The 22,712-nt window shown below is 42.8% G+C and overlaps 1 protein-coding gene across 1 annotated transcript; it reads left to right on the plus strand.

Annotated features, from left to right (window-relative positions):
• The first annotated feature begins 2,552 nt into the window (after positions 1 to 2,552).
• On the plus strand, positions 2,553 to 22,309 carry LGI2 (leucine rich repeat LGI family member 2). Its single transcript, XM_071555213.1, has 8 exons — positions 2,553 to 2,747; positions 2,845 to 2,916; positions 5,738 to 5,809; positions 8,934 to 9,005; positions 9,520 to 9,591; positions 10,698 to 10,867; positions 15,622 to 15,786; positions 18,300 to 22,309. The coding sequence occupies exons 1-8, from the start codon at positions 2,572 to 2,574 to the stop codon at positions 19,115 to 19,117; spliced, it is 1,617 nt and encodes a 538-aa protein (XP_071411314.1). The 5' UTR covers positions 2,553 to 2,571; the 3' UTR covers positions 19,118 to 22,309.
• Positions 22,310 to 22,712: the final 403 nt, after the last annotated feature.

The raw sequence follows: 22,712 nt of genomic DNA on the forward strand, positions 1-22,712 counted from the left end.
GCCATTCCTCGTCAGTCTTGCCCTCAAAATGTTTCACCATCTAAATTGCCCTCCTCTGGACACCATCTAACAGCTTTATTCCTTTCTTACATTCTGGCACCCAAGACTGCACACAGCACTCAAGGTACAGAGTAGAGTGGGACAATCCTCTCCCTCACTGGCTGGCGATGCTGTGCCTGATGCCCCCAGGACACGGCTGGCCCTCCTCACTGCCAGGGCATTGTTAACTCATACTCAGCTTGTCATCAAACAGGACCCACAGATCTCTTTCCACAGGGATGCTCTCCAGGCTTTCAGCCCTCTATATTTTCATATGTCAGGATTACCTGATCCAGGTAGAGAATCCATCACTTGCTCTTGTTAAATTTCATATGGCTGGTCATTGCCCAGCCCTCTAGTCTTACCCACATTTCTCTGCAGGGTCTGTTTACCCTTGAAGGAGTCCACAATTCCTCCTAGTTTAGCATCATTGGCAAATTTACTTAAAATGCATTCAATTCCTGCATTCAGATACTTTATAAACAAATTACAGAGATCTGGGCCCAAAATGGAGCCCTGTGGAAGCCCACTGGTGAGCAAGCGACAGCCTCATGCTGATGTAAATCCCATTTACTCCAACACTTTGAGCTCAGTCTCTCAGTCAGTTGCTCACCCAGTCTGTTATGGACTTGTCTAGCTGTGTGCTGAATATTTTGTCCAGAAGGATATTGCAAGAAACAGTAGGGGTTTTGCTTTGCTTTGTTGGTGGTGTGTTTTGTTGGTTTGGTTTTGTTTTGGGTTGCCTTGGGTTTTTGGGGGCTTTTTGTTTGTTTTTTGTCACTTACAGTGACTTCAGGATAAACCACCAGTGATCCAGCTGGAAGAGAATGACAGGAAAATCCAGCAGTGTTCATAGTTCACAACAATTTCTGTTTGCTTGCCAATGAAATAAACATACTTAGATCATTGTGGTTGTAGAATTAAGATGCAGATGTGGTGCATAATAGCTCCTGCAAAGTGGTGTATTACACAAATCATTAAAATCACTGAAAAGATAAAATGAGGCAACGAAAACTGGCACTAACACTGACCTAAAACAGTTTTTCTGTCTTGTTTCTCCCTAATCAGATGATAAATGAATTAACTTGCTAGTTCAGGTGTTGCTCATGCTTTCTGAATTTTTGCCTGTTGGAGGGACTGTGTATGGGTGGAGTTGAAGAGACTTGGATCTGCTCATCATGAAGAAGAGGATTCTCACTGCTGTCTTGAACCACCTAACAGGAGGCTCTGCTGGAGCTGTGTGGGCAGTGGTGAGGGGCACTCAACACAGCTGTGGAAATTGTCACCAGGTTTTTGCAACTGGGCTGTGGAGACCAAGCAGGGAGACTTGGAGGACACAGCAAGTTACAAGAATTACAGAGTAATTCTTTGAATGTTATAAGACAAGTGACTTACAACACAAAGTTACAAGAGTCATTCTTTTATTGATGTGCATGATGTGTCCTGTTCCGATTGTGGCACCTCAAACCTGATTTTTAAACACAGTTCTGAAACCTTTCAAACATTCAGATACAACATGATTCAATTAATCAGTACTTAACATACTATTGCAAAGCAACTGTAATTGTGTGGTGTCATCATCCATCTGCTTCTTTCATTGACCTAGACATCCCTGGAAGTTGGTCTTAGAAACAACAGAGTGATTAAGGCTGGAAAAGACCTCTAAGAGTATCAAGTCCAATTATTAACCCAGCACTGCAAGGTCCACCACTAAACCGTGTCCTTAAGCACCACACCTACACATTAGGTTACCCAGAGAAGTTGTGGAGGCCCTATCCTTGGAGGCACTTAAGGCCAGGCTGGATGGAAGGAGCTCTGAGCAATCTGGTCTAGCAAAAGGTGTCCCTGTGCATGTCAGGGGATTTGGAACTAGATGATGTTTAAGGTACCCTCCGACCCAGACCACTCCATAGCTCTATGATTCCATGAGTTTTTGAACATGTACAGGGATTCCACCACTTCCCTGGGTAGCTTGTTCCAATACCTGACCACCCTTTCAGTGAAGAAGTTTTTCCTAATACCCAATCTAAACCTCACCTGTTGTGACTTGAGGCCATTTCCTCTCGTTCTGTCACTTGTTACCTGAGAGAAGATACTACACCATCTCAGTACAACCTCCTTTCAGGTAGTTGTAGAGAAAGAGAAATCCCTCCTGAGCTTCCTCCTATCCACGCTAAACACCCTCAACCTTCTCAGTCGCTCCCTATCAGACTTGGGCTCCAAACCCTTCCCCAGCTTCGTTGCCCTTCTCTGGACATGCTGCATCCATCACCTCTGTGCTCCCCTGCCCTCGATTTTTTGGGGTAGCATCCCGAGAGCTACCAGTGGGGGGCCACCCGCCCGCCGCGTCCCGGCGGGGCTCTGCGGGGCTGTGCCGAGAGGAGCAGGGCGAAGGTGGTCCCCACCGCCCGCTCCTCGCCCCGCCCGCGGGACCCCCCCGCGTCCCGGCGCCGCAGCGGGGGCGGCGCTGCGCTGATGTCAGGGCGCGGGCGGCGGCGGGAGCGGCCGGCGGGCAGCGCGGTGCGGTGCGGGATGGCGGTGGCGCTGCGGCTGCTGTCCGCGCTCTGCACCGCCGCGCTCGTCCTGCCGCCCGCCGCCCCGCGCCGGGCCCCGCGCTGCGGGCCGCCCTGCAGCTGCTGGCGGGACTCGGCGCTGTGCGTGGGCGCGGCGGGGGCTCCGCGCAGCCTGCCCGCCGGCCTGGGCTCCCTGTGAGTGCGGGGTGCGCGGGGCGCGGGGGCATGAGGAGGAGGCATGATGAAGGGCTGCGGGGCGGTCCCGCCTGACGGGTGGCATGTCTTTTTCCAGGAGCCTGGTCAACGGGACCTTCTCCGAAGTCAAGGACAGGATGTTTTCTCACCTGCCCTCCCTGCAGCTGCTGTAAGTATGGCACTGGCAAGGAGCACGGCCAAGTAGCACTTCGCCCATTCCTCCTAGAGTCCCTTTAAACAGAGCCCCCTCTTTTTTCCTAAATAGAGTCCCTTTCCCATGTAAAAAGGGAGGTAACAGGTAAATTTCCAGCTTGTGCAGCCCTCCAATGTAGCCGCCGTTTAATTAGTGATGCATTTTCTGCTCATAAACCACTTTGTAAAATGTGTATTTAGATACTGAAGGAGGGCAAAATGTTTTCTGATGCCCTAAGTTTCTCTATAACTTTAGGTTTAATTAGTTTAGGGCTGAGTTTTCCTCTCCAGAGTCATGTGGTGACTCTCACTCCTGCTCACGCTATGCCCGGGAGTCTGACAGTGGCTTTGGGATGTTGCAGGCACGACGGGGCAAGCAGAGGCTGCCGGGACACACTTCAGAAGGAAGCGTCTGTGTGTGAAGTGCTGGTGTTGTCTGCAGCATGACTCTGCTTCGGTATCCAATTTGGAGGGTGGCTCCTCGGATGCTTTCTGACTCGGTGGTCCACTGTCCCAGGAGACAGTGGTCCTGCTCCCTGCACTCTGCAACCCTCCTTCCTTCCTGTCCTCGGGCAAGTCGCTTTGTAGTGTCCATGTTGCAGCTAGGGGTGTGCCTGAAGCCTGAGGAGCTTACCCAAGCTTTCTTAATTTAGCTGTCCTGGGAGGCAGCAGCAGGGAAGGTACAGAGACACAGACTGCGGTACAAGCCCCCTGGGGAGCCTGGATACTGGTTTCTCTGATAAACTGCAGCGAAGCCAAGCTGCAGCCTGTGCCCTGCCTAGCCCAGTGAAGCCTGCCAGAAACTCCTGATACCAAGCAGACCCCCCAGACCTACCTCTGTAACGCCCCAGGCAAAGATGCTGCAAGGAAAAATTTAGCAAAGCCAGAAGCCTGCCAGAAACCTTGGCTGAGTGGTTGCCTCAGAGCTAGATGTTAAAATTGATCTTAGCAAGAGGTGATCACCGAAGACATCTGGTAGCATGATGGCCAGCCTCCTCTCCTTGGGCACCCCACCTCATTTGACTCAAAGGCCTGTTCCACTACTGGGAGGAGCAGCACCCTTTGCAAAATGCTGGGGAGAAATGGGCAAAGCAAGGGCTGGAAGCTTTCACCTCCTTCGATGTGACACCAGTTCCAAAACAAAGTCTCTGTTATTTGGGAGCCCCGAACAGAGAGCAGGAGGACCTTGCCCATGTGTGAATGGGGGCAAACAGCAGACCTGTACTGGCTGGAAAGGAAAGGGAGGAATCCAAGGGTGGGTTAAGAAAAACTGTGAGTGGAAAATTAGAGATGGGGGAATCTGGCTTGTTTTGGATGGTGGTACTAGGAAAAGGGAGGAAGATCAGAAGATTGTCCCTTTTCCTTAGCTGTAGTAGAGTTCCAGGAGGAGATGCTAGGGTGTGTGTTGTGGTGGGGCGGAGATCTGTTGTTGCAGAAGTCAGAAGTTGCTCATGTCACTTTATGTAAGTCAGATGTGGCAGTGAGAGGGTTTTGTCATCACCACAATGGCCTTGGGCCCTGACAAATTCTGTCAGTGCAATTTGTGACTATTCCCTTAAACATAAGAAAAAACAATGATTAAATGGCAAAAGAGCTGCATACATAATTGAGCACTTGGGCACCTCAGGACAATGTCTTCTGTGGCAGTAGTTATGGTAAAACAGTAACGCAAGGATTTATTTTTGATGGCAGTCTGCATCATTGTCAGATTTCTTTGGGATAATTTAAGGAGCATTTGTCTAGTATTAGCATAATATCCAGAGACCACAGGGAAAGTTTGCATTTCATGTTCATTAGTCTTCTAAATTAATTTTAGTAAAATGCCTAAAACCATACAGAAAGAGGATTAGTAAGTTGCTCTAATAAAGTGATTAGTGAAGACATGTTAATTCACAGAGAAAAATTCTGAGATTTTCCAAATTTTTTTTTTGAGTAGTGTTCATTTTTTAGACCAATTGAGAAGTTTTGCTATTTTCTTGAAAGGCAATTACTTTGTGTGGCTTTGAACAGCAACACTGGAAATCATCCGCTCGTGTACTTTGATACAACTTTGGAAGAACTTTGCTGGCAAAGTCTCCATAGCATCCTTCTCCCTGATCGCCTTGTCCTGGCTCAGGTGACAGCCACTCTGGAGCAGTTCTAACAAGTTTTGTGCATGAAGTTCACACAGGAGGAGGGCAAGGCAGTGCCTGGAGGAGGCAGCACAGCTGCTCTTCCTCACCACCTGCAAACACAGGGCTTTGCTTTATAAGGATAGCAGTACTCTGGTGGTTTGAGTATGTCTGTGTTTCCAGCTGATAAACTCGCTGCTGTCTTCTCACACCATGGGCTATACCTCGCCTGCAGGTCAGACTTGTAACAGTCCCTTGGGAGCACAGAATGAGTGAGTGCTGAACCACTGCAACTGCATAAATGACAGCTGGTGCTGGTGCTTGGGGGCTTACGACTGATGCTGAGATGGTCTCTTCAAAGTTGACAGTAGGGCTGGAGAGGTGGTAAGAAACAGACATCCACACTCAGCAGTCCTGCCATCTGATGATGGCTTGACCTGCTCAGGGGACTGCAGAGTTGAAGACCAGGTTGCATTTAGCCAAGGCCAGTGGCACAGTGAGCATCTTTTCTGGGCAGTAGTAGACATTAACTGCCATGACGAAATGCATTTGATTTTTTTTGATGGCCCATTTCACAATATTTTATGTGTGCTGCATTGGTGGGACAATATGGGCTCAAGTCAGTAAGATTAGCTTGGTTGTGTCAGGTTTTAATGTCCTTTCCTAATGCCTGCACTCCATTTTCAGGTTGCTGAACTCCAACTCCTTCACTATTATACGAGATGATGCCTTTGCTGGTCTCTTCCATCTAGAATACCTGTAAGTTGGGTACTTTATGTTCTTTATAAATAAAGATGTTGTGATAAGTTGCCAAGACTTCTGCTGTGGAATCTTGGTCTTTACTGTGATTCTCAAGAGCAGGGGAGATGAAGGATTTATGTCCCACTCCTGTGCAAATGTTCTTTACAGGGGCTCACGATTTTTCAAAGATTACAGTGCATTCTTAAAAGATGCTGTGAATGCAAGGTGTCTCCAAAAAGTCATTGTTAGCAAGAGCTTGGCTTGGCTTTCCAAAACAATGCCATCACTGCCAAGAGGATTTTAACCTCAGACAAGAGGTGGGAAAGCCTGTTCTGACCTGCAGACAGCCTGAAGAGTTTAAGAGTATCTGTGTGCTGCCCAGAGCAACCTTGATTACCATTCTCAGTCTCTTCCCCCAACTTTCTTCTCCAACTTTGCCTTTTTTCTGATATACTATTTAATGCCCATGTCATTTATCTTTTTATAATAATTAATTATAAATACATAAATATCTTTCATACAGCATAAATTATTGTAATTATTTATATTATTATTTAAATTTATTTAAATCTCCATTTGTTTACATGGTTCACTTATGGTTTTTACATTACTTTCATTTCCTGATCCTTTTTGATGTTTATTTTTAGTTCACTCCTATTTCTTCAAAAAAAGTATTAGCCCTCTTACAGGATTGTCTTCCCTTCATACTCCAAAGGACTGACATTTCTGTGTGTTACTGGATATGAGCTGGTGTGTTTGAAACTGATTACAACCTCAGGAAAATTCCTCTTTCCACCCACATTTCCGTGCTGAAAGGTAGCTGTGGAAAACATTTGTCCTTTTCTAAAGGAAGACTGATGTTGATAAAACTGACTCTTGCTAAAGTCTTGCAGGCAAATAGATATTAAGGTGGGGTATATTCAGGGTTAATAGTCTGATACGTGTAGAGCAGCCAACAATGGAATTTGCAGACCAAGAAAGAGAGGATAATGGTAAATGGTGTATGCTAAAATTCATGATTCAGCTACATCTGGATTTTTCAGAGATAGCAAGTTATCCATTCTCTTTTCCTTGTATCTACAGGAAAGAGAATTATTTGCAGTATGTTTGTAAAAAGGAAGAATAACATTTTTATGTTGTATAATTAATGACTTGCTTTCCAGTGTTGATGAGCTTGTCCTTGCAGTCATGGCAAGACCTACTCTCCTCAGCTGGTCAAAGGGGAATTCTCTGTCCCCAGTCACCAGCTGCAAGCCAGAGAGCAGGATGAAGATTAGTAAAGCCTCACAGTTTCAAATTCCTTTAGCAGCTGAACGAGTGGTCTCCATTACTGGTTGTGGTTGCCCTTCCTGCCAAATCCATAGAGCTCTTCCTCTTCTAGCAAATCTCCCCTACACCTTTTGGAAACTGGCTGTGAGTAGCCTTTCTCTGTGGTTTGTTTTTTCAGCCATGCAGCCAGTAAAACTATTACAGCTTCCATAACTCATGTCTCTTAGTTACCAGGGCTCAGACTTTGCAGAGAATAAGGAAACCTCACTGACAAGCAAGAATGACAAGCGTCTTTGCATATAAAGCAAAGTCTCTGGACGAAGAGTAGCTGGGAAGCACTCACAGTGGATACCCATAAATATATCTCCAGCTGTGTCCTGCTGCACTTGTGGCACCAAAATGGCATTCAATGCCCCCTTAATCTAACTGACTCTGTGCACAGAGTCTGGGTAAAACAGGTCTGATAAAGATGGGAGCTTTGCTGGCAAACAGAGTGGCGTTCCCAGGGTAGCAACTCTTGGAGGCCAGGTTTGGTGACTCAAGAATCTGCCGAATTACTGAGGCCAGATTTGCATCATCTCACTGTACTGTGTGCAGTGAAGCCCTGTTTATTTGCACAGCCCAGTCAACTGGCACTCTGTGGGGATGCCAGGTTCCAGTGAGGGTGTCAGGAGGCAGTGTGGCTATCTGCTCTGCAGTTTGAATTCGTGTCCTCCTTCAGCCTTGTGACTGCTGACCCTCTTCTGACATCCTCCACATAGACACAGCACTTTCTCATCTGCACCCTTTGCATGCAGCCAGGGTCCCAGTCACTTCATGAAGGATTTTGGCTACATCTAAACTGCAGAACCCAGAGCACTTGTCATCTCGTGAATTCCCATCTTGACTCTCTCTATAAGAGACCTTGTCTTATAGCATTTCTCCTGTAACTTCTCTGGAAGGCAAACAAGGATGCATAGGAGGAAGGCAGGCACTTTAACCTCATCAAACCTTTTATAAAGTCAGCATGCAGTTGTCTTCACCCAGGTACAGCTGTACCATGCAATATCTTGATGGGCACCTGGCTGCAATCGCTTTGCTGGGCTGATGGTGTATTTAGGGATGTGTCCTCAAGTGCTCAGGGGTCAAGATACTCAAATATCAGCTCTTTCTTTAAATGCTGATGTGCAGTCAGGAAGAGCAGCTCCTGGAATCGATATGTGCCTGTCATTATTCCCCTGGGGCACAGGGCCGTGACCGGTGTGCAGCCAGGCACCCTGCAGAGGTGACTTCCTGGCTGGAGAGAGCTGAACTGCGGCAGCCAGAACAAAGCGAAGGCAGTGGTCTTGCCATTAATGCAGATATTGGAGGTCTGCAGTTCAAGTCATGGGTGTGGAGGTGGCACTCTGTGTGCTGCCACGGGAGTTCCCCATGAAAGTGTTGGTCTGCAGCCTGGGCAACCCTGGCAGCTCGGTGCTGCCTTGTGGTTTAAAATGCAGGTGATTTTTGAGGGGAAGGCAGGACTTTAGCTTCTAAAGTACGTCCCAGGAGCCTCTTCTGTGTGGATCTCTTGCCTCACACAACACATTCCAAGAGGATTAACCAAGAGGAATAATTTTTTTTGCCTTTTTCACTTTGTTCTTTTTCTGCTGGGCATTTGTGTTGTGTGGCTGTCCCTTATGCTGCTTGATACTTGCATCATTCCTTGCACTCCGCCCAAGGAAAAAGGATAAGGAAAAGTGAGCAGCTCCACTGAGACTTCCTCTCTTTCAGTATGAAGGAGATGCCCAGGAATCTGCTGAATTTGGCAACTATAGCTTAAAGCACAGTGATGCTAATAATATTAATTAAAATATTTTAAAATACTTCTTTTTCTTTCTTTCTTTTTGCCTAGATTCATTGAAGGAAACAAAATTGATACCATTTCAAAAAATGCATTTCGTGGCCTTCGAGACCTGACTCACCTGTAAGTTAATTAACACTTGGTAATTTCTACTTGAACAAAACACTTCTATGGGACCACTGACTTTCCTGCCACACAGAAAACCTCTCTTCCCTCTATTTGTCAGCTTCCTCCTGCAGTCAACAACATGCCTTCCATAAATTACAAACTGGCCTTATAGCAAATCCTGCTTGGGCAGCACTGCAGCATATTGCGCTGTCTGTGCACAGGTGCCTCACCAATCTCACTGCCACACCGTGACTAACATTCCTGCTTCTCTTCAGTGTGCTCAGCAATTGTTCTCTGTGTTAGATTTGCATTTGGGAATTCAAAAAGCTCTAAATATTTCACTTTTATGTGATCTTCAATCAGTCTCCATTCTTGAATGAGAATAATTAATGCCTGTTCCTGGTAACTACTAACAATGCCAGTGGCTGGACAGTACCAGATAATTAACAACTTCTAAGTGAGCTATGACTTGGTAAGGATTGCCAGGAAAGAGATAGCAACAATACTAAGCTCTAACTTTCTTTTCTAGTTCTTTGGCCAATAACCATCTCAAGGCTCTGCCACGGGATGTCTTCAGCCATTTAGATTCTTTAATTGAACTGTAAGTAACAATAATCTTTCTGCTGGGTGTCTGCTTCAGTCACTTTGTTGCTCTCAGTTTTAGGTTCTGGGTGTGTGTGGTGCTGTATCTGGTATATACACAGAAAAAAAAAGTGAATTTTTCCTTCTAGCTTTTTTCATTTTATCATTATTTACTTGACAGACTCCTCTAAAGTAACTGCTATTTCTTAAATCACTGTTGCTTCTCGTGATGCTATATATAGCTTGTGTTATTGTACTTCTTTCTGGTGTTTCATGTAAATTATTTGTTAGGGAGAGGGAGACAATGAATTTTAAAACTACAGTTTCTCTGAACATTTTCCTCTGTTAATGTTGCATGCACTCCCTGAGATTATTTTAGTCAAAGTCATTAATTAAAAAAAAGAAGGTTTTCTTTCCTTGTTTTTGTGCAGTTGTAGCCCATTGCTGATATCCTGTCAGTGTTTCCTTGTATAACTGAGCTCCTTGTATAACTGAGCTCCTAGACCCCTACTTTTGGCCTGGCTTTCTCAAACAGCGAAGTATAATTTTAAGCCACAAAAATTGCCAAGGGATCGAAGAACAAGTACAGTGTTGAGATTGCACATACATTAGTAGAGGGAGGTTAAATTGACTCTACATCAGCAGCAACTCAAACAATACAAGCCTTACATCTGCATTTTAATGTAACTCAGAAATGGTGCCAGCAAGACTATTCAGTCAACCAGCAATACTGGAACATTTTAGTGAAGGATTGGGATTTATCCATGTCAGCAGTAGCTGGTGTGAAGGAGGCTTGCAGCAGACAACCTGACTGTCAGGATTTATTACATTACAGTCCTAATCCTATGAAAATTTACCAAAAAAGTAACTTTACACTTGAATCACTGTGCTCTATTACCGTGATTATATGTAAGCATAGACTGTAATAGTTTAAAAAAAACCTCAGTGTAGGAGACCCCTTAGTAAGAGTCCAAATTAAATTAAGAAACTTCCCTATTCTCAGTTCAGAACAATTCAAGGATACTCAGATATTTTGAAATTCAGTATGTCAAGGTGATAACAGTTCTGTAGTACTCATATTGCTATCAACCTTTTCAAATATGTTTATTTCTGTGTGTTTTTTAGAGATTTAAGGGGAAATAAATTTGAGTGTGACTGCAAAGCCAAGTGGTTGTTTTTGTGGTTAAAGATGACAAATGCCACTGTTTCTGATGTCCTGTGTATTGGTCCAGCAGAATATCAGGATAAGAAGTTAAATGATGTGACAAGTTTTGATTATGAATGCACCACTACAGGTATTCAGAATGTATATTTCTAAGCACACTACAAATGGTTAAATATCAGACATTTAGACTATACCCTTTCCTTCTGTGAGCATGACCTGGGGGGAGGAAAGGGTTACATACAAAGCACTTCTGAGTACTAAAACAAGTATAAAATGGGAAAATTACATTTCAAAGTCAAAGTAAGTACTGAGTTTTTATTTGGATTAAGTGATAATAGGAGAAAACCTCAGACTATTCCTATTCCAAGACTTGATTATGACTCACTTTGTGGCTTAATTTTCATCACAGAATGCTTTCTATTATCTGGAATAAAGCCATATAGTTATGGCAGATGAGCTTCAACAAAAGCTCTGTATTTCACAGAAAGCAATAAAAAGAAGTTCAAAAATATGGCTATATCTGTATATTTATTTAATAAGCCACAACTTATTAGCATCAAATGTGGTGGCAGTAATGCCAGCAGTTCTTCCTGGAACTCCATTAAGTTGGAAAAAAAAGTCCAATAATATTCTGACTACTGTCTTGTTTAGGATCTTTTTGTTTTTAGGTGATATAAAGCATGCTGAAGCAAGTGAAGAGAAATTTGCATGTGATTATGCTTATATTTTATGACTGAACAGCCACAGTTCCCTATTTTTAAATGTAGTCACATCATATAACTGAAAATATCAGCTGCAAGTATTGTTTTTTGTCTTTTATTTATAGAATGTCAGCACTCTGCCTTTTTTCTACACAGTAATATCAGAGGTGTTCAAGTTATCTGTCATCAAGGCAGTCATCATTATTAAAAGATAACAGAAAAGTTGATTACAAGCAGTATAAAACTAAGTTTCAGGAAAAGGTATGAAAGGTAATTTGATGGCAATATGTGAAGGAAAAGAGAATGAACTCAGAATTCAGAATTATGTCAGAAGAGCAGCAGAGGTAAAGTGCAATAATCTGCTGCCTGCAACGATGTCAAGCACAGGAGAGCAATGAAGCTTAGAAAAGTACCATAGTTACATTCCCATGTCTGCCAAATCACTGACAGGCAGCAGTACAAAGTAAAAGCAGGCTTTATTTCATTGCAATCTGTTTTAAGCAATTGTGTAGCACTAACAGTGTGCAAGAACAAGCCTTACCTGATCCTCAGACCTATACTGACGTACCTAGAAACCGTAAAATTGTTACAAGCAAAATTCACTCTTAACACTTGCCCCTTTGTCTGCTGTAAGGGCAATTACACCAAGCAAAAATCTAATTTCATCTTCTGTAGAGTTTGTGGGGGACTGAAGGTGTTCTGTGGGGCAAGGATTGCCCAGCTGAATATTTGTTGAAATGCCACTGGAGAAGTGCTTCCACAGCACAGCACAGAGCTGTCACACGCTGTTCTGTATGACTCTTGTGGTCAGTGGTGTCAGGCCACTGCTGCTTTCTCCTTCTCTGCCATTGCCTCCCCCAGATCCAAAGGGAGTGTAAATATGTCCATATTCACTCCTTGAGGGTTGATTTGTCAGAGGCTCAGGCTTATACCATATTCTGAAGTAAAGCAACATACCCCACAGGTGTATTCTCATTTCCCAGTCAGTGACAGGCAGGGCTCTGCAAACCTCTTTCTTTCATGTTAGTCTTCAGAACAGTGTTTCCCTCCTTTGCCAGGTGGAATCAGACTTTCTTTCATGTCTGGTCTCCAGTACTCTATGTCAAGCATGACTGGATGTAGAATGTGGTAACAAAGTCGTTTGCTTGGTAAAATGTGCATCTTGTTGACTCAGTCAGTTCATTGCATCAGCTGAACAGCTATAATAACAGGAGGAGAGGTGAAAAAAGGTACTGCCAAATTTAAATAGAAAGAAAGACAAAGAACAAAATGGTACTGTTGCTTCTTCACAGAAGAAATGATTCAGTGTTGATGATCTGCACTTTTAACTCCTTTTATGATGGCATCTGTCTTTCCCATTTCTCACTGCTTGCATTGTGGAAGCAGGTTAAGCCATTTCACTTCATTTCTTCTCTTCCTCCCACAACAGTGTGAGAGGGGGCTGTGCTGTGGCTGTAAGCACCACAGGGAAATGTGTAACTGACTTTCACAAGACTGGAAAACAGGTCTCATGCTCCCTCAGCCACTGGAAACAGGCTGTGTGCATGCGCAGGACCTGCTTTGCCCAGACCTGCAGGCAGGGATCATCTCACTGAGCTTTGGAAGCTTGTTTTCCATTTTCTTTAACTAGCTAAGCTGGGACTGTCTTCTGGTGACGGTCCTGTCTTTCCCCACTGGCTGGAAGGGAGGTAGTTTGTGCATTAATAGGTAATCTGCTCCATACTTGTTCCTGTGCTGGAGATCTCCTGTGGTGGGAAAAGGGAAGGGATGACTAATGCTTCCTACTGGCACCCCCAGGTCTTGGGTAGCCTCACCTGGACTAGAAGTCTCCACTGCAGGGAAGAAGCAATGTGAGGAGAGTGGGATGGATTCACAGGATGCAGTTTAGAAGCTGCCGCTAAAACACATCATCACTCCCATTTTTCCTTAGTGTCTTCCAGCATCCTCCCTGCACTCTCCCTCTGTCCTTTGCCAGCATCAGTGCTCCTGTGTGTTGGGGTCAGCTAAAGCCAGGTCTGCCAGAAGAGAAATCAGCCCAATAAAAGAGTTGGGTCCCTTGGCCATGATGACCATTTCAGGCACAGAGGAAGCAGAGGCGGAGTGATCGACTGGAGGACAGGGGGACCAGCCCAGCCTCAGCAAACAGAAACCATTGAGAAAACCACACAAGTCTTGAGACAGGGAGAGCAAAACTGTATGAAGTAGGAGGGAGACAGGGACAGTTCATGCAGCGAGCAGCACAGAGATAAAGCATGGGCTGCATCCTCTTCCCTGTCCCATGCAGGAGATACAGCTTTAAAGATAAAAATATTGGAAAACAGCTCCCCAACTCTGCATTACTGTACTAGCTCTGTCTAACATTAAAGCAAGGCACGTAGAACTAAATCGAACCCCAAAGGCCTAAAATTTTGGCAAGCCTGATCTGGCAGCAGCTTTTTACAGTGTAATCCTGTTCTACATGAGTCTGGTGTTTTCAGCTAGCGCTAAAAACAGTGTTTGTTGCTTCTTACTGATTACAACTGATTTTGCTAGTAAATTTTACATACAGACTGATTTGTTTCAATTCGCAAATTTTCTCTGAAGTGTTTCACACGTGTTCAGATTTCAAGACATCTTTTTCAGGATTAGTTTCTTGGGGTTTTTTTTCTCAAGGTTTTTAGTATACTTTTATTTTCTTTGACTGTATCTGCTATTTCATTCCATCCTTTATCTACCTTTCATGATTGGTCAGTTACTTTTACTTCCTGCATACTTCAGTGTCAGTTTTCTCCAGTACTTTTAGTTTCTCAGTGAGAATGAAGATAACTTTCTTGTTTGCCTAGCAGCATTTATGAACCAAGCCCAAGCTGTAATTATAATAGTCCCTCGAAGAACAAGGACTGTCATTTCTTTCACTGCTGTAGAATCTGCTCTGTTTGTTTAATGGTAGTCATCTATCTTTATTCTCCAGAAGTGTAACTCCTCAAGGGCAAGGCTTTCAAGCATGCCGAAACAGAGGGTTCTTCATTCAGAAGCAATTATTTCATAATGCACCAAAATAAGGGACTCCAGTGAGGACTTAATTACCATTTCACCAAAATCCCTGGATGCTCTGGCCCTTCCAGCATAGGGAGTGCGTGATGAAGGCATGTAGCAAGTAGAGCTTAAAACAGAGCAGTGCATGGTTCTGCAGAGAAATGCCATCATAGCAGAAGATGTCTTTCCTTTTCTTCATTTCTACATATGTTTACATTGCTTCAGTGCAGGCATCCTGCCCCAGTCTAGACCCAGATGCTGGCTTTTCTTTGTCACTTCTGCTATACCCATGGGGTTTTTTTCTGAGAATAATGATGTTGCCCAACTGTCAGGTCAAAGACAAAATTCAGACCCAAGCCTCCTTGCTTTCCCCCAGATTGGCTCTGTGCTGACTGCTGACTTCCCCTAGGGTTACTTTTAGAATTAAATCTAAAAAGGCACTCGGGTTTTGAGAAAAAAAATATTTCATTTTAGAGTTACACTCCTAATTTCTACAGGTTGCTCCAATTCCTCAGCCTTATTATCTAAGATAAGTTTTCCACTGGATAGTAATTTTCAGGTTGGTTGTATTTTATGCCTAAACTACATTACAATGCCCCATAAAACATTATGTTAACTGAGTTTTTGATTACACCATTTTGTCTACGGTCTAGGCAAAATGGGGTTATCCCCGGGCGAACTTCAGATATTATTTCACTTTCTGCCTGGTTTAGCATAACACAAATTGCTAGTGATTAAATTTGCATGACTTAAGAAGTTATTGGACTTGAGCTGGTAGTTGCTGTCTCTCAGCTTGAAATTGATTCTGGTAAGGCCATTCCACTTGATGGGAAAGCCACTTCAAGCTGTGGGGAAAGAAACTTCTCTCTCAATATCCTGATTTCATTGATAGTAGTCAGCCTAGCTGGAATATCTGATTTCTTTCAATATTTGCTTATTTGATCTCCTTGGCAACTATATTTCCAGAGGACAGTTTATGATACTTAACACAAGACACACTTGGCCCTGTTGCTGTATGCCTAATGTGAGAAATGACAATTCCATGCTAGTGTTATACAAAATCCAGAATATTTCACTCATTTTTCAGTGTAAATCATTATAATCAGGTACACTTATTCAGTGTTTCCAGCAAGGATGTATCCTAACTGTTGCAAATGTATGTTTCTAGATTTTGTTGTTCATCAGATTTTGCCCTACCAATCCGTTTCAGTGGATACATTCAATTCAAAGAATGATGTGTTTGTAGCCATTGCACAGCCCAGCATGGAGAACTGCATGGTGCTGGAGTGGGATCACATTGAAATGAATTTCAGGAGTTACGACAATATTACAGGTATATGAACACTGGGATTCCAGTCACTGATGAACTGTTTGCATTTCACCAGGATAAGATTCCTATAGAAATGGGACCAGTTTGTTGGGGTTTGTCCTAAATCTCTGCTGAATTTGGCCCATCAAACTGTGTGATGTCTGGACATGAGTGACTCCCTGGAGTAGTGCATCTTGTTAATACATGCACATTTAACCTCACTGTAACACACAAATTGGGGTTTTTTTGTCTGAAGGCACCAACACTTGCTGTGAATGTCACACCATGGCCCCACTTAGCACTCACTGCCTCAATCACACAGCAAGTCAAAGTAGAAGTTGAAGGACCACTCACTCTTGCCAAAGTGCCTGCAAAACAGAATATAAAAATACTCTATTGCATGTAGAAGAAAATAGGTCTAAGGATGCTTCTAGGGTGGGTTTGCCAGGGAGCCAGCTGAAGATGACATAGAAATATTTAAATTGTTGTTACCTAAAGAGATTGCTGTAAAGCTTCCAGGTTTACTTTTCATTTACAAACATGCTCAATTAGCATGCTGGCCAGACTACTGATCAAACAAAAAGCCCATGTGGATGCCAGGTAATGTTCTAACACTGATTTTCTAACAACCATTCTGTCCCTGACCAACACTCGTGGTGCTCAGTCACACTGTGACAGCAGGGACAGAGTCTTTAGAGCTGTTATCTGCTGCCTGATTTCCCAGCTGCTCATAATTCTGAAGACTCAGGAGCTAAATTTATCCATGGAGCATCCTTCCCTCCTGTTCCTTGTTATGTGTGATATTTTTTACCTTACATTTTGGAAAACAAAGAGTATGCTGTGTCCTCATCTGGTGTTTAATTCTACAAAGGCAGCAAGCCCCCACCTCCTCAGATCAACTGTGTGTGTCACAAACAAAAGATTACAAGATGCTACCCCTTTGTCAGGAAATTTTGGAAATGAAAAATGTTGCACTTTGAGGTTCCATTGTGTTTTGGTAGATTCAGGTGAAATATGTACCAGTGGATGTAAATTGAGAAGTCAACAGCCCACAGAGAGAGCTAGCTGAGTCCTAGGAAAACTCTGGAAACGAAGTTGAGAGTTTGGGCCATTTGCAAAGACAGCTGTCGTCCAGGCATATTGCACCTCTCTGTGAATGACTTGATCAGGAGACATTTCTGCCAGGGACTTGTGTCCAAGCTCCACATCCAGAGTGTGTGCCCAGGCTTGTTCCATAAGCAACTGTCCTGTTCCTGGAAGGCCTGAGCCTGAGCTCTGGACTCTGAAACGTATGCGAGCGTGACACTTTTGCCAGGGGACACAAGCACATGAAGAGCTTCTTGCAGAACCTGAAGAGTGTTACATAGAGCTCTGGAGCCAGCTATGTGCTACACAGGGAATTTCATTACTGTCTGTATGCTTGGCATTCACATATCTAAATTTAGCCCTTTACAACATGGGCTTATGGAGCTGAGCTAATTGTCAAGGTTGCCTCTGCAGTGAACATGCAGAGAAAGGCATTGCTGTCCTCTGCAGAAGGAGACAGGAGACAGGTGAAAGCTCTTCTAGAGTTCATTTTGATTAAGTTAGACCAGATGGAGCCTGGATGATCAGCTCAAGCATTCATGCCTGCGCTGCAGATACCTTGTGCCACACTGGGAGAGTGGCAGATCAGTGAAAGCCACGTGTAGGGGACCGGCAGAGGAGCCAGGGTGAGTGTCCTGCAGTGACTGACCCAGGCACACATCGGGAACTTGTGCAGCTACAGTTCTACCTAAAGTGTGTGCTTCTCAGGGGAATTCCTCTCTTCTTCCAACAAACCCTATCATAATATTCTAGTTGTTATTTTTTTTGATGTGGTTCTTCCATAGTGTAACTTGACATTCTCAAAACAGACCATAACCTGATCTGATCTAATCTGGCAACTGCAATATTCCTAAATATTTCTGGTTTAACATAATCTCAGGAATACCTAACAGAAACAAAAGAGTTAGATTTATCTTTTTCATCCTGCTGTCAGGTGATATATCTACAAGATGCATCAATATTTCTGTTTACAGCAACAAAAAAGCTGACTCCAATCCTTCTAGAACAAGAAAAATTTATGATATTTCATTCTTCTTGTCTGAAAGACAGACATTCCAAGAATAAGAGAATTTCATATTTCTGATCAGCAGCAAGATAACTCTTGTTATTTTGAAATAATAAAATTTAAGTAGCTGTTTTGAGTATTAGGGGCCATGTGTCTGAACAAACAAAGAAATAAAAAGTATTATGGATAAAAAGGAATTAGCATTTTACAATATATCATATTTGCATACCTTGCAGGGTGTGACATTTGAAGTCATCTCTCCAGTCATCTCTCTTCCATACTAGGAAGAAAAAAGCTTGAAAAGAAACTGACATGTAGCAGAAGACAAAATTATCAGATAGTGCATATTTAAAAACTGGGAGGGGTGATTTGGTAATCTCTCTGTGGTTTAAAGTGTGTTTGCACTGTGATAATATACATGTGCTTTTTTTCCTTTGGACAATAGGTCAGTCTATAGTGGGATGTAAAGCCATTCTTGTTGGTGACCAAGTCTTCGTGGTGGTGGCACAGCTCTTCGGTGGCTCACACATTTACAAGTATGATGAAAGTTGGACAAAGTTTGTCAAATTCCAAGATATTGAAGTATCTCGCATTTCCAAACCAAATGATATAGAGCTTTTTGAGATAGACAGTGAAATGTTTTTTGTCATAGCAGATAGCTCTAAAGCAGGTTTGTCAACAGTGTACAAGTGGAATAACAAAGGATTTTATTCATATCAGTCCCTTCATGAATGGTTCAGGGACACTGATGCTGAGTTTCTTGATATAGATGGGAAACCACATTTAATCCTCTCTAGCCGTTCCCAGGTTCCCATTATACTCCAGTGGAACAAAGCCTCCAAAAAGTTTGTCCCACATAGTGAAATCCCTAACATGGAGGATGTCTTGGCTGTGAAGAGTTTCAGGATGCAAGATGACCTATACATCACGCTCACAAGATTCATTGGTGACTCCAGAGTTATGAAATGGAATAGCAAACAGTTTGTGGAGATACAGGCTCTTCCATCCCGAGGCGCCATGACACTGCAGCCTTTCTCCTTCAAGAACAATTACTACCTAGCCTTGGGAAGTGACTATACCTTCTCCCAGATTTACCAGTGGGATGGTGAAAAGAAGATATTCAGATTATTTAAAGAAATCTATGTGCAAGCACCACGGTCTTTCACAGCTGTGTCAACAGATCGAAGAGATTTTTTCTTTGCCTCTAGTTTTAAAGGAAACACTCAAATATTTGAACATATCACCATTGACTTGAGTTTATGAAAAGCTGCTGGAGTGAAATTCATGTAGAATGACATTTATACACAAAATAAACAAAAAGAGACCTTTTCAAAAACAGGGTGCACCTATGGAGTATGATGACATTTTCTGAACTTTTCAAACTTGCATATTAATCAGGGACTGCATTTACTTGGTTACTGCATGACATGTCCATTTTATCCTTTTTCAAAGACCCTTTGCGATCTGCAGTCATTCAGAGCAGTGCAGTGCATTAGGATTCATGTTGACATCTAAGAGAATGATCTAAATTTTATTCAGGAAACTACCTTGAATTGAACACCTCATAAAAAGAAAGTGAGAGTAAGCCATACAAGGTATAGAAATTACCCTGACTCTTAAACTAATGTGTTAGTAATGATTTTAGTACTAGAGCCCATTCTTCATGATTGTTGATGAATTATAAAAACAAATAGGAACATTCCAGAATACATTTCATTTTGGTTTCTTGAGATTTGTCTTTGTGGTTCATAGTAAATCTGAGGCATCATTTTAATTCATTGTACACTGAAGTGAAAGTCAAAATCTATTGCCATTTTTCTTCCATTATTCATTTTTTCAGCATCAAAATGTGAATAACAAGTAGCCCGGCCCATAGTAACTGGCTAGCCAGGAAAAGAAGAGGGTGTTACTTTTGGACTGTGAGATCTTAACAAGTTAACAGACAGAAAATACCAGAGGTCTGCATGGTGCCCTGAACAAATCAACTACAAATTTTGTCCACTTTCTGTTTTAACAGGTATTCCAGAAATCCATCCTAATTCATTTTGCCCTCATTCATACTTTTCCTCATGATGCTAATAGATTCTGGTTGTTTTAACACATTATTCTGCTGTGACCTCTCATTCCAGAAGGCACTGCTTACATTTAGCCTGAAACACACCTACATTTGTGCACTCCATGTTGTAGTTCCTCTGTGCGCAATGAGATGGTTTATTTTCCAGCATTTTCCTCCCAGCACAGCTCACAAGCAATACATTCAGGTTTGGGTCATCACAAGGTGTATTTGGGGAATGCTTCTTCTGGCTGAAGTCTAACTGTGCCTTCAGTATCACCAAGTCATTTGAAAACAAGGCAGCTGGAGCTGTTTCAAGCTACAGCTAACCCTGCCTCCAACAAGAATTTCCACTTGGCGGGTCCAGGTTTTTGCCAGGTTGCCAGTCCACTGAAGGTTAAATAGGAGGATGTGGACAGACTGTGCTGCATTGCTGTTTCGGGTGTTTACAGACCAAGGCATTCAGCCTTCCTAAATAGGGCTGTCCTGGCACACGGAGCCTCTCTCAGGATAACAGCAAGGCACTGTTTTCTTGGAAAGGCCTTTCATCATCCTTATCCAACAAAACTGTGTATCAGAGCTCTTTTCTGTTCACTTACACAATATGTTTCTTTTAGTTTTCATGCCACTTAGCATCCTACATTGTTTTGTCATGTTTTGCTTCTGCACTGCTGCCTTGGATTAAAGGGAGGCTTTGCATAAAGCAGGTGGAGCAAAGGAAAATGTCCTTTATTCCTTCGTACTCAGGGCTATCTCACCATCCCTCCGCTGAATGAGCTTCACACTTTTCCCATGGACATGTGAAACCTGGCTTGTCATCACAAATAGAGATGCTTTCATAGACTTTCTTATATCCAAGGTGTGAAGTATGTTGCAGAAGAGGATTATGTGTAAGGACTCCCATGAGAAATCATAATTTAGGAGTGACCTGACATGTCACAGCCTTTCCCAACTTTTGCCTCTCTGCTATGAAATAAACTTATGACTCGCCTATCAGAGACATAACTTATTCTGTTTCTAAATTATGTGTTAGTCTTTTTTCCAGGTTGAGGTGCTCAACCTGGTTCTGTTTTTAACTACACTGGCACCCTAATCCATCCAATCCTCTGAAGTACTGAGCACTGCCCTCCAAATCCCAGTGCAGTGTCAGTCCCAGTGGTTCAATCAGACCGCTAGATGCAAATCAACCCTTGGGAGTAGGTCTTAGCAATACCTCTTCTACAATTAAGCTAACAAATCTGACAAAACAGAGAGATTCTTATGTTTGCCAGTGAATGCAATTTCTCACCATGTTACCAGTTTACTTTTTAAAGCAGATATGGCTGGCAAGCAGTATTTATTTAACCTATGTTGTGGGAAACCATTTTTTATTTCTTTTCTGTCAAGCATGCAAGTTTAAATAGATATTATGATGAGGGGAGCATTTCTCATTGAAACAGCACTTTCTTTTAGAGCTCACTGTGAGAACTGGTCACTCAGCAAGGAACATCAGTCAGAGTAAAAAGCTAGTTTAGAGAAATTGGATCCTGGCATTTTTAACTTGAAGGGAAGCAAGACAATGCTGGAAAAGGGCTTGTGTATTGAACACCAGAAAATTGTAGTGTTTCAAGAGCCAAGGGGATTTTGAGGCTTGGCTATCAAGTTGAATTAAATTAAAATGGTCTCTGCAGAGACGGGCTTAATAAAGAGGATAAAGTGATCCACAGGAGTCCAACTCATTCGCATGGGACCAGAAGAAGAGAGTGAGGGAAATGAATTCTGCTGGCAGGCTGCTGCTTCTGCTGAGTAGCTGTGTTGGTTGGTCGGAAAGCCCAGCTCAGCATCCCTCAGGGTCTCAGGAGAAGTCTGGAGTCAGATGCTGGCCTGCCTGTGTTCTGCTGAGTTCCAGCACAGGAGGTCAAAGCTGCTAAGAGGAAGGACAAAAAGCACCAGTTGATTAAGAAAAGGTTACAGTACTTTTCACAGGATTAAACAAAGGCAGGATCTCAAAAAGACCCTTGGTCTGCCCTTCCTGCTCCCAAGGAAAAGCTGCAAGATGCAACCATAACAACAGAAATCACTAATCATCGAAAATACACTTTCTGCCTCTCCAAATGTAACAACGGGATTGTCTCCATGGCCTATATCCTGTAATAGAAATTGTTTTGAATATTAAATATCCATATCCATAATTCATTGCAACTGTTAGACCATCAGGACACTGAGAAAAGGTAAGAGAACATGTCACCTGAAAATTTTTAATGTATTCTAAAATACAAAAATCTGTGTAAAGAACAGTAGTTGATATATGCATCGATTTAATATAAGCATTGATTTAATATATGCTTGCTACAGCAGGAGAATTTTAAAGCTGTATATACACTGAGCTTTTTTAGTAAAGAGAAGCTGATGCAAACTATGCTACTGACGTGTATGTATCCTTTCAATGTAAGAATAAAATGTAGTTAATGAGACTAATAGTGGTGTACCATGCGTGTTAAAGTATCCACATGGTGAAGATCTACAGTGCCAGAGGAATGGACAAGGTGGGCAAACCTCTGCTTCTCTGCCTGAGATAATTCGGACCTCCAACGTTTTGCTGTTCACCAACTTTCCCTTTCACTCTTTCCTCAGACCCCATCTAGTGTTAGTAAGTATGTAATGCAGCTATTGCTGCGGTTTTTGGTTCATGGTAAGCTCAGTTTCTTTCTTTCTTACCACAAAACCAAGAGAGCTTAATTTTCAAAATAATTTTAAAAAATACTTAAGATATTTAAGTGTGTTTCTTACATACTGAGTGAATAGAAACCAAGCCCTAAAATTAAT

The sequence above is a fragment of the Pithys albifrons genome, chromosome 5 (assembly GCF_047495875.1).
Source record: "Pithys albifrons albifrons isolate INPA30051 chromosome 5, PitAlb_v1, whole genome shotgun sequence".
NCBI lineage: Eukaryota > Metazoa > Chordata > Aves > Passeriformes > Thamnophilidae > Pithys > Pithys albifrons.

What these genes read in the sequence shown, in the direction of transcription:
- LGI2 (XM_071555213.1), top strand. Translation starts at nt 2,572, where the DNA reads ATGGCGGTGGCGCTGCGGCTGCTGTCCGCGCTCTGCACCGCCGCGCTC. An exon ending in TTATGAATGCACCACTACAG is followed by an intron (nt 10,868 to 15,621) that starts GTATTCAGAATG and finishes GTATGTTTCTAG; the next exon opens with ATTTTGTTGTTCATCAGATT. An exon ending in GAGTTACGACAATATTACAG is followed by an intron (nt 15,787 to 18,299) that starts GTATATGAACAC and finishes TTTGGACAATAG; the next exon opens with GTCAGTCTATAGTGGGATGT.